This window comes from Myotis davidii, unplaced genomic scaffold, assembly GCF_000327345.1.
Source record: "Myotis davidii unplaced genomic scaffold, ASM32734v1 scaffold1628, whole genome shotgun sequence".
NCBI lineage: Eukaryota > Metazoa > Chordata > Mammalia > Chiroptera > Vespertilionidae > Myotis > Myotis davidii.
The window spans coordinates 95,233-107,396 of NW_006299023.1; the positions used below are offsets into that span (position 1 = coordinate 95,233).

The window sequence follows — 12,164 nt, forward strand, 5'->3', positions numbered from 1 at the left end:
TCTGATACTTGCTTGCTATTGCTAGCAGACTAATTTCCCTGAGGGCAAACACCTAACCCTTGCACTAATATATCCCAGAACTTAGCGCTGTGTTAGGCACACAGTTGGCAGCTAACAGTCCAGATCTGATGAGAACCTAAACTAGAATTAACAGCAGTGGTAATACAAAAGAAACTGATGATTACCAGAGTAAAATGGCTGACTGCTCCTGTGTGCCTCCTGTTTCACTGACACCTACACACATGTAAACAAATTCATACACACATCCTTCCTATAAAAAACAGTTATTATCTTTTAAAAATGTATTACTTTGCTCTTTTCTCCCTTGCACATAATTAATGTACATTGTCCAATCTGTAATAGTTCATACCTCCTTCCCGTCCATTCACTATTTATAGCTGAGTTTTTCACCACATCATACCGGAATAACTACAAAGTATTCTGACATGTTTTCAATGTGTATAGTTTTTGTATTTCAACGCACAAAACTACCAAAAAAAATGATCTGCAAAGAATGTGATTGTATTAACCATAATATTCTGGTCTGGCACACAATATATTCTAATAAAAAACTTTAAGACTGATCTCATATGTATTTACTCCTCTCTCTGGCATTTCTTGAAGTTTTAAATATAAGAAGCTATAATATTAACTCGTTTCAGTTGCTTTAAAAACGTGTTTTCAGCTGTGTCATTTGTCTATAGTCTTCTTTTGTCAAGAACATACATCATATACAAATATGAGTCTCTTCAGAATTTTACAATTCTCTCTAGTGAATAATCTCATAAAAGTATCAAAGAAAAATAAAATTAACAGACTGAATCTTACATTTTTAGTTAATAATGGCAAAGTAAACTAGTCGGGTAAACCATTCCACAGGTAACAACTAAAAACCTGAACAAAATAAAAGAAAACAACTATTTAAAAATCATTGAAAGTCAACCAAATGTCTGCAGAAATCAGAAGAGTTTACCCCCAGTGGGATTACAATGGGAAAGAAATGCAAGCCTTGACCTCTGCAGCTCGAAGAGAAAGCCACAGTGTTAACTTCATGGCTAGCCAAGCACCTAGAAATTTGAAGGCCAAATCCTTAAAGTAAGAGACCACCAACCAACAAAGGAGACCAAAAATCTGAGTATAAACCAAGTCCCAAATTCCTAGCTGACCAGAATTAGGAGTAGGGCAAGAGACAGCCAAGAGGGCTCAAAAAAAAAACAGCTCCTAGAGCTAAAAGAATTGAGCAGAGAGATGACAGCTGCCATAACTCCGTGGGAAGACAAAATAAGCAATTTGAGTCCATACAAGTTAACTCCCTGCTAGAGCAACAGTAACAAAAAAATTCTCAAAAGAACCAAAAAGAATGCCAAGTCATTACAACATATTAACCACGATGTCCAGTTTTCAAACACTATCAGCATACAAAATATTAGAAAAAATGTGCCCATACTCAGGGGGAAAAGGCAGGCAAAAGAATGTGACTCAAAATTGGCCCAGATATTAGATATAGCAGACAAACATTTCAAAGCAGCTATTATAAATATTTTTGAAGAACTAAGTAAAATTACATTCAATGAGTTAAAATGAAATCATCTTAATGAATGTAAAGGTAAGCAATCTCAACAGAAAAAAATAAACTATAAAAAGAACCAAATGGAAACTCTAGAGCTAACAGCAAAAAAGAATTCTCTAGAAAGGTTCAATAGCAGAATGGAAATGGCAGAAAGAACCAGTAAACTTGAAGCGAGTTCAATAGAAATCACCTCAACTGAAGTATAGAGAGAAAAAACAGTGAAGAAAAAAAAAGAAAAGAAACTCAGAGACCTAATGGGACAATATTAAGCTCTCCAATGTATGTGGAACCCCAAGAGAGAGAAGCAAAAAAACGTTAAAGAAATAAAATATAAAAAGGAAGAAATCACAGTATAGGTGTTATTATAAGCTTTAAAATATTCATATAGCCTGCCTGGTGTTGCTCAGTGATTAAGCACTGACCTATGAACCAGGCGGTCACAGCTCAATTCCCAGTAAAGGGCACATGCCAGGGTTTTAGGCTTGATCCCCAGAAAGGAGCATGCAGGACGGAGCTGATCAATGATTCTCATCACTGATGTTTTTCTCTCCTTCTCCCTTCCTCTTTGAAATCAGTAAAAATAATTTTTAAAAGTATATTCATATAAAAGCACTTTCTATACTAAAGCAATTTAACCAGAAATGTACATTTAAATTTCTCTAATTTCTGATCAGAAGAGTGACCAAGACAGTAAATATAATTTAATCATGAAACAAATATGAAACGATATTATTTTTAAAAAATAAGATTTCTGATTTATTTCTAAAATTGATAAAATTTACCTAAACCAAATAGTGGTTATTCTATGAAGAGGAGTTTTCAACTAACTGGGAGAGGGTATGAGAATGCTTTCTGGGAACTGGAAATCAACTACATCTTGATATAGTTGGGGTTTTATACAGGTATATACATATGTAAAATTTACTGAGCCTTAAGATTTGTGCACTTCACTATATCCAAATTATCCTTCTATTAGAGAAGAAAAGGGAGGGAAGGAAAGTGAGATCAAATGAAGAATGGGAGGAAGGAACTAACTTACCTGAAACCTGATCATCTGTTAAGCCAAACGCTGACATGACATTTTTACTGATTTCATCTTGGTTTTTTAAAGGATCAAAAGCTGACATACTTGCTGCCATAACCTGAGTGGACTGTTTTCCAGAAGAATCAGAAGCAGCAGGCTTTTCTTCCCTACCATCCATAGTATCTATAAGAGGAAAAAAAACAAAAACTTGTTTCCATTTTATCTATACTCACTAAGGGCGAACAAAAAGAAGATAGGGAAATACAAAGTGGGGAAAAAGTTGGTTTACAGTTGTAAGTGCACAAAACAGTTTATTCTTGTATTATTATTTATTCATTACTATATCATTTCCCATACAAGCAACTGTAAGCCTACTTTTGCCCACCCTGTATATAAGTATATATAGTGTGGAATGTTAACAGTATTTCTGAATACAAGATTAGAGATCATTCTACTTTCTTCTTTATACTTATTTACATTTTTAATTTTAAAACTATAAAAAATAGTGAAAAAGAAACAGAAGATAAATAACACCTTTTTCAAAAAATTATATCAACATTTTCCCCTAAAGATTATCAGATGAAAAAATATATAAGCTCCTTAACAAACAGAGAAAAAAATTTTACTTTTTTTTAGTTCTTGGAGCCCCAAGACCTATCCCTAATATCAGACACATACTGAACACCTATTTATTTTGTAAAAGGAGAAGATATTAACTAAAGTTACAATTATCAACGTTTATGTTTTATTTCTACTTGTCTACTGGTCTATTACTAGATTACATGGAAATCCCAAGCCAACCAATACACTAAAAACATTATTTTAACTTGCTATGTTTTTGTTTCAAATACTTATTTAATTAAATCCTTACAGACGAAATGAAATGTGTCTGGGATCTGCTCAAAATAATATGGGAGGAGTGGAATATGGTGGAGTATAGATGACATGAGGATGACTATGACTTGAGGTTGGGTGTAGGTTCATGGGATTCATTTCAGTAGTATGTCTACTTTTATATATGTTTAAATTTTTCTATAATATACTATTTTTAAAATGGAAAAATAAAATTTAAACATTATGAGCAGGCTACTTTTAAACCACTTTTTTCTTCTAAGGATACTAAGGTACTCAATAGGTATTTATACTACTACTTTGTAAAAGTAAAGGGATTCAAGAATAACCTACATTTTACAAATAGGAACCTGAGGTCAAGACAAAGAAAGATATAAAAACAGAACAAAATATACAAGTAAAAAGAATATTGCTAACGATTTACTCAATTAACAGTTAGTAATCAACTTTTTCCTGTTACCAAGCAAGTAAATAAACATGTTATTAGATCACATCTTTAATCAAGAAAAATTTATAGTGGGGCCTTGACTTACGAGTTTAATTCGTTCCAAGACCGAGCTCGTTAAGGAGCTCGGTAACTCAAATTACTCTATCAACTCAATGCAAAAAATCAGCAGAGAGACAGCTGGTATCTCAAAAAACTAGTTAGTCAAGGCCCCACTGTATCTTGTAAAAAAAATGTAAGTACTAAGGGGAATATAAGCACGTAAGGGCTTGTATCTCTCATTCATTCCTATCATTCCACTGGTTATACTAACATTTCCTAAATTTCTAGAAGAAAACTCCTACGAATACTTTTTAAAAATAAGTCCACCAGTTATCCATCCTCCTCACCAATTTTCCTTCCTCTAATTCCAAGGCTACACCCCAAGAGCATATCACATCAATCTTACAAATTATGCACCTTCACCCTACTACCTTCCACTACCTAGGCATCCTTCCAATTGCAAACTAAATCCATCAGAAAACACAATATATGTCCACCCGCCTACTAGTTGCTCCATTAGCTAGCTGCTAGAGCTACTGTAACAGATCAATCAGTATCTAAGGTAGCCTACGCATTATCTGCTTCATAGAGAAAGCAAGTGTCCAAGAACCACTGCAAAGGTAGAGCACTGAAAATCATACATAGCTGCATATTTCTGTCAGTTCCAAATTTACTGATAAATCTTGTTTCATCTGAATATAAATAGTACATCATCTGTAAAATGGGAAAAAAAATAATTTTTCTTTGCATATTTTAATTAAAAATTGTGTTTAAGATAAACTTTATAGTATGCCATTAGAATATACTAGATTTTTTTTTTTAATCCTCACCTACGGATCTTTTTCCCATTGATTTTTAGACTGGGTGGAAGGGAGGAAGAAGTGGGAGAAAGAGAGAGAAACACCGATTGGCTGCCTCCCACTCACACCCTGGGCTGGGGATGGATCCTACAACCAGAGGTTATGTGCCCTTGACCGGGAACCCCTGACTAAGAATAGAATCCATGACCCTTTGGTCCAGCGCTCTAACCATTAAGCCAAACCAGTCAGGGCTAGAATTATTTTTTAATTGAAACTATTTGCATACCAATTGAAATGAAATGATTTCAATTCCTAAGGTTCATTAACTATTACACTGAAAAGGATTCAAGAATCTAAGGCAGCGGTTCTCAACCTGTGGGCCGCGAACAATGAAAATACATCCTGCATATCAGATATTTACATTACGATTCATAACAGTAGCAAAATTACAGTTATACAGTAGCAATGAAAATAATTTCATGGTTGGGGGTCACCACAACATGAGAAACTGTATTAAAGGGGCGTGGTATTAGGAAGGTTGAGAACCATGAAAAATGACCTACAAACCCAGAAGTCTAAAATTAGACTCAAACAGTCACCAAGAAAGTATTTTAAAAATGGGATTCCTGGGTCCTGCTCTCCAGTAGGCCTATAATAAGACCTAGGAATCCTATCTAATAAAGAGGGAATATGCTAATTGACCCTCACACTGTCACAAAGATGGCAGCGCCCAAAGCCAATAAGGAGGGAATATGCTAATTTACTACCACGCCCTCAAAGATGGCAGCGCCCACAGCCACAAGATGGCCAGCAGGGGAGGGCAGTTGGGGGCGACTGGGCCGGCAACGGAGGGTAGTTGGGGGTGACTGGGCCACCAGGGGAGGGTAGTTGGGGATGACTGGGCCACCAGGGGAGGGCAGTTGGGGGCAATTGGGCTGGCAGGAGAGGGCAGTTGGGGGCAATCGGGCTGGCAGGGGAACAGTTGGCATCGATCAGGCTGGCAGGGGAGTGGTTAGGAGGTGACCAGGAGGGCAGGCAGGCGAGTGGTTGGGAGCCAATAGTCCCGGATTGTGAGAGGGAGGTCTGATTGCCGGTTTAGGCCCGATCCCACAGGGAATAGGCCTAAACCGGCAGTCAGACATCCCCTGAGGGGTACCAGATTGGAGAGGGTGCAGGTTGGGCTGAGGGACAACCCCCCCGCCCCAGGGCACAAATTTCATGCAGCGGGCCTCTTGTTGGTATAATAAAATCCCCCGACAATCCTGATGAACAGCCAGGTTTGGGAATACACATATGAATACTAGCAAAGGCAAAAATAAAAAGATTTGACAATGGGAGTGCCATCTGAACTCCTACTGAAGAGTGTTTGTTTTTTTTTATTCTGCAAAAAGATGTAAGAAGGACGTTTTTTTAAAACGTGGAATCACAGTCTACCATTTTCAGGAATACTGGTGGAAGGTCCTGGTTCTCCAGGTGGTTCCAAGCAATCCAATAAGCGATTCACTTTATTTCGAAGTTCTATGAGTTCTCGACGGAGATATTTCACCTGACTTGATTCAAGGGGTCTTGGTTGGCCATTAACTGGAATAAAAGAAGTAATTTGGTGAAACTTAGGAAATGTTTTGAATAAGTATATTGACAAAATAATATGCACTAAGATAAATATAATTTTTTTAAAAAGAGAAACAAAATCAAACAAGATACTTATTAATGTCATTTGAATGGTAACTATTTTTAAGGAAAGAATTATTTATTGCTAATAATTTACTTTTTGGAAAAAATACATATTCATTAGTCTTTGCTGATGCCATATCTATGGCTTATTATCACACTCTTTAAAAAGTTTCTCAGAAGAATTCAATGACAGTAAGATAAATTAAAACCTATAGAAAGCTCTGGTATCATTTCTTTAAGTCTTTATTATTGAGAGTATTACAGATGCCCCCTTTTTCCTTCATTGCCCACTCCTCCCGGTTCCGATCCCACCCCAGGCCTTCACCACCCTACTGTCTGTGTCTACAGGTTATATATATATAATCCCTAATATGCAAATACACCAAATAGGGGAACAACTTGTCACTATGATGTACGCTGAACAGCAGGGGGCGCATGCGGAACATGGAGGGCATTGGTTGCTGCGGGATGGTGGAGCAGGTGAGCGGAGGCACCAGACCAAGGCAGGGGCATCACTCGCTGTCATTGGGGAGAGCCTCTGGTGGTTGCTGCAAATTCTTTGCTCCTGCACGCTGCGGTCCTGCTAGCTGCTTGCACCTGCTGCCAGCAACAACCCCACTTGCACCCAGCACCGGCCCTGATTGCTCAGCACCGTCAGCAGGTGTGAGCGGTGGCTTCCGGCCCTGATCACCCATCAGGGCTTCTCCACCTCCCCCTGCTCCTGAAGAGTAATCGGCCAGCAGCCGCCACTCACACCTGCTGCCAGCGACAGCCCCGCTCACACCTGCTGCCAGCATCCGGCGCCAGTCCCAATTGCTCGGTGCCATCAGTGGGAGCGAGCAGCAGCTGCTGCCCCAATTGCCCCTGAGGGCTTCTCCACCTCCCCCTGGTCCTGAGGGGCAACCAGGGCAGCAGCTGCCACTCACACCTGCTGCTGGCGCCAGATCCAAATCACTTCGCATCATCAGCGGGTGCGAGTGGGGCTGGTGCCTTCAGTGCCTGGGAGTGGCAGTGGGACTGCAGGCAGACAGGAGACTGGGGGCTGTGGCGGGAGAGGCCGGGCAGGGGCACGGAGGATGGGTCGAAACTCGCCCCTGTGCCCACCGCAGCCTTACGACCTACAGCTCCTTTCATGGTGCACGAATTCATGCACTGGGCCCCTAGTATGTATATAAGAACTTTAGTTAATCTCTTCCACCCCCTCCCTTTCTAAGATTCGTCAGTCTGTTCCATGTTTCCATGCCTCTGATTCTGTTTTATTCATCTGATTATTTTGTTCATTAGATTTCTTGTTCACTTATTTTGATTTTTATATTCAACTGTTCATAGATAAGTATTTGTTTCCATTTTACTGCTCATATTTTTTTTTTGTTGCCACTTTATTGTTCATATTTTTCCTCCTCCTCCCCCTCCTTCCCCCATCTCCCCTTCCTTCTCCTCCTCTTTCTCCTTCTACAATATCCTTTGCCCTAGCTGGTATGGCTCAGTGGATAGAGCATTGGCTGCAGACTTAAGGGCCCTGGGTTCAATTCCTTTCAAGGGCACATGGCCGGATTGCGGGCTGAGTACCCAGTTAGGGGGCATGTAGGAGGCAGCCAATCAATGATTCTCATCATTGATGTTTCCCTCTCTCCCTCTCCCTTCCTCTCTGAAATCAAGAAAAATAAATAATACATGTGAATACCTTTCAACATATCATGTAATACTGGTTTGGTGGTAATGAACTCCTTTAGCTTTTCTTGTCTGTGAAGCTCTTTATCTTCAATACTAAATGATAATTTTACTGGATAAAGTAATCTGGGTTGTAGGTTCTTGCTATTCATCACTGAGTATTTCTTGCCACTCCCTCTAGCCTGCAAAGTTTCTATTGAGAAATTAGCTGATTGTTGTATGGGCATTCCCTTGTAGGTAACTAACTGCTTTTCTCTTAATGCTTTTAAGATTCTCTCTTAGTCTTTAATTATGATGCTTCTTGGTGTGAGCCTCTTTGGCTTCCTCTTGACTGGGACTCTGTGTTTCCTGCCCTTGTAAGTCTATTTCTTTCACCAGGTAGGGGAAGTTTTCTATCATTTCTTCAAATAGGTTTTTAATATTTTGCTGTCTCTCTCCTCCTTCTGAAACCCCTATATAATGTGAATGTTGGTATGCTTAAAGTTGTCCCAAAGGCTCCTTACTATTTTCATATTTTTGGACTCTTTTTTCTCTTTGCTCTTCTCATTAGGTGTTTTTGATTGCTCATATTCCAAATTGTTAATTTGATTCTCAGAATACTTACTCTACTGTTGAATACCTGTAAATTATTTTTTATTTCAGTTAGTGTATGCTTAATTTCTGACTGGTCCTTTTGCATGTCTTTGAAATTCTAAGATCCTTGAGCAATTTTATAACCATTATTTTGAACTCTGTATCAGTAGTTTGCCTTCTTCCATTTCTTTCATTTGTGACATTCTTCTTTGTCTCTGTATTTTGGCTGCTTCCTTGTGTTTGTTTCTATGTATTAGGTAGAGCTGCTATGTCTCCTGGAATTGTAGAGTGGCCTTGTGTAACAGGTGTCCTGTAGGGCCCAGTGGCTCAACCTCCCTAGCCACCTGAGTTGAGCACTCTAGGTACACCTCTGTGTGGGCTGTGTGGGCTGTGTGCACATTTTTGTTGCATTTGAGCCTTGATTGCTCAGGCCAATTGCCTATGAGGACCAGCTGTGACTACAGTGGAAGAGCTATTGTGCAGGAGGCACCCCTATGGAGCAGGACTTGCTTCAATGGAGCTTTGGTGCTTACTGAGTCTGCCCCAGGAGAGTGTCGCTTATGGATGTGTAGAGTTGTAATCTGGTATGGCTTAAAGCTGTCCACCAGGTGCACTGGCTCTGGGGCCTCCTAGGAGTTTCAAAGTCAGCCACTGCCTGGGGCCACCCGGCAGGAACTAAGAGAGATCTGCAGATGGTCGCTACTAGTATTGGGCTTGGAAGTGCCCAGGAAAGTCCAGCTGTGAAGCAATGCAGGCTGGTCCTAGTGCTGGTTCTTGGGCCTCTTATTGATAGGTTTGGGGCATGCTGATGCCAGCTGATGCTTGTTTCAGAGATTTTAGGAAAGTCTGAAGCTGGAGCCAGAACAGCCATCCTATATAATAATCCTATAAAAGGGTAATATGCAAATTGACCCTAACAGTGGAACGACCGAGAATGACCAGTTGCTATGATGCACACTGACCACCAGGGAGAGGACAACACAGGAACTGCTTCCTGGTGGTCAGTGCACTTCCACAGAGGGAGCACCACTCAGCCAGAAGCCAGCTCACAGGAGCATCTCCTGCCTCTGCAGCAGCACTAAGAGTGTATGACTGACGGCTTAAGCCTGCAGATGGACATCCCCCGAGGGGTCCTGGGCTGCCAGAGGGATGTCTGACCGCCAGCTTAGGTCCAATACCCCGGCAAGCAGGCCTAAGCTGGCAGGTGGACATCCCCCAAGGGGTCCCAGACTGTGAGAGGGTGCAGGCCGAGCTGAGGGACCCTCCTTTCCACGTCCCCCCCACAACCCGAGTGCATGAATTTTCATGTACTGGGCCTCTAGTCTATAATAATAAAAGCATAATATGCTAATTAAACTGGACATCCTTTTGGACGCAGGTGGGAGTGCAAGGGAAGCCTGGGTCCTGGGTGCCTGCCAGCGAGGGAAGCCCGGGTCCTGGGTGTCAGAGGAAAGCCGGTGCCAGCAGCCAGGGGAAGACCCACCTACTCTTGCATAAATTTTGTGCATCGGGCCTCTAGTTTATATAGAAAAGCAGCAGCAAACAGCTTGGGTGGGATTGCAAATTGGATGGGGCAAGATCCCAGGGGATCACCAGGGCAGAGGGAACAATGTGGGCCAGGATGATGGAAACTCAGATATGGCTGCCAGTCATCTGTGACGGGGGAGGTCCCAGCACAGGAACAATGACCCTTGTGAGCACCCCCATCTAGGAGAAAGCTGCCCCCGAGTTCCTTCTCTGATACCAGACAATCAAGTTCCTCCCCATATGTCCCTGGGTCCCCCAAAGCTGCTACCCGGCACTGGGAAGCAGAGGAAGTGGGACATGTAAGTTGCCCACCCTTTAAGAGGAATGCTGGGTCTCCAGCAGCCTCCACGTCACTCAGCCACAATCCCCGCTGGTTTTTATAGCCTGAAGTTACGGGGACTTCTCTTCACAGTACTGGAACCCTGGGTTGGGAGTCTGGTTAGGGGCTGGGAACCCTTGCTTCTCATAGGAAGCCTCTGCAACCACAATAGCTCTCCCTATTTAAAAAAAAAAAGACCAAAAAACACCATGTGGGTGTTGGACCAGCCTGTTCCGCACCTCCGCCCCTCCTACCAGTCTTGAGGTGCTTTCTCCTTTACTTCTCTAGTTGTAGGACTTCCACTAAGTCAGATTTCAGGCGATTTTGAATGATGGTTGTTCGGTATTTTCATTGTAATTTTAATGTAGCTGTGGGAGGCAGCAAGTACCAGTGTTTACCTACACCTCCATCTTGGTTCTAATAGAAATTATACACCTTCAAAAACTCATTTTATCTCACCTTATTCTTTTATATTCTTGAAATAACACAACAAACACATTATTCTACACTTTAATGTTAAAAGGTACATAACTAATAGGTCTGCTATCCCTCTTGCCTACTTTTGACCTAAAAAAATTAGTTACCTAAAATAACTGACCTAAAAAGTAACCTCTTAAAACAAAAATATGCAGAATTCATGAATCCACACTACCATCCTTAAAAGTAGTTATAGTTGGCCCTTGAACAACACGAGTTTGAACTACGCATATACACAATTTTTTTCAATAAATACAGCATATATATTTTCTCCTCATGATTTTCTTAATAAAATTTTTGTTTCTCTAGATTACTTTATTGTAAGAATACAGTATATAATACACGTAACATACAAAATGTGTTCATTGACTATTTGTGTTGTGAGGCTTCCAGTCAACAGTAGGTTATTAGCAAATGTTTTAGGGACTCAAAATTTATATGCAGATTTTTGATTATGTGTGGGGTTGATTCCCCTAACAAGGCATTGTTCAAGTCAACTGTACTTCCAAAAGCAGTATGTGAGTAACAAAAAGTCAAGAGATTTCTCAATAATCAGTTTGTTTTTAATGAAGGCAACATTACTTCATTTAATTACCCATTTTGTCCAAATGACTTTCAGCTGAATTAAACAAAAAAAATGTGACACCAGGCTCTGAATACAAACCTCAAGATAGGGGCTCAAAAATGAAACTAAAAGGCTTTATGCATTTCCAGTATACATATATTCACCATATTAGAAGACGAAATCTATTTGAAAATAAAGATTCAGAGAGATTCTGAAATATATTTCAAACATCAAACCACTAATGTAAGCTTTTAGAACACAACCCACCAGTATTTTACATACTCTTTATATAGTTATGAGGAAATTCAGTATCATCTCCTACCTATATCAATTAATTCTTAGCTTTTACTGGGTTACTGGTTTTTCTCTAATATCTGAAAGAGAAAAGCAGCCAGGAACTGGCCTGGTACTGTAAGACAGGCATTAATGCTGCTGGAAGCTGGCCTGGCACTCAGGTAGGCTATGGTGTTCTCTTGCTGAACATAAACTACTTCAAAGAACACCAACAATCAGAACAGATCACTCTGTTACTGTGATCAAGACAAAAACAAAGCCATTCCATAGTCATGTGAGAACTGGGACAAAAACAAGTACACTGACCAACCATAAAAATTACCAAACATCC

At 40.4% G+C, this 12,164-nt stretch overlaps 1 protein-coding gene across 6 annotated transcripts in view; it reads right to left on the reverse strand.

The window, feature by feature from the left end:
- The window catches only part of TFG (TRK-fused gene), a 29,386-nt gene that overhangs the window by 11,158 nt on the left and 6,064 nt on the right, over nt 1-12,164 (reverse strand). For all 6 annotated transcript variants that reach the window (XM_006774594.2, XM_006774595.2, XM_006774596.2 and 3 more), the window contains 2 exons: nt 6,168-6,314; nt 2,610-2,777 (listed from right to left, as the gene is read on the reverse strand). In XM_006774594.2, coding sequence (XP_006774657.1) covers nt 2,610-2,777; nt 6,168-6,314 — 315 coding nt within the window. The remainder of the gene's footprint in view (nt 1-2,609; nt 2,778-6,167; nt 6,315-12,164) is intronic.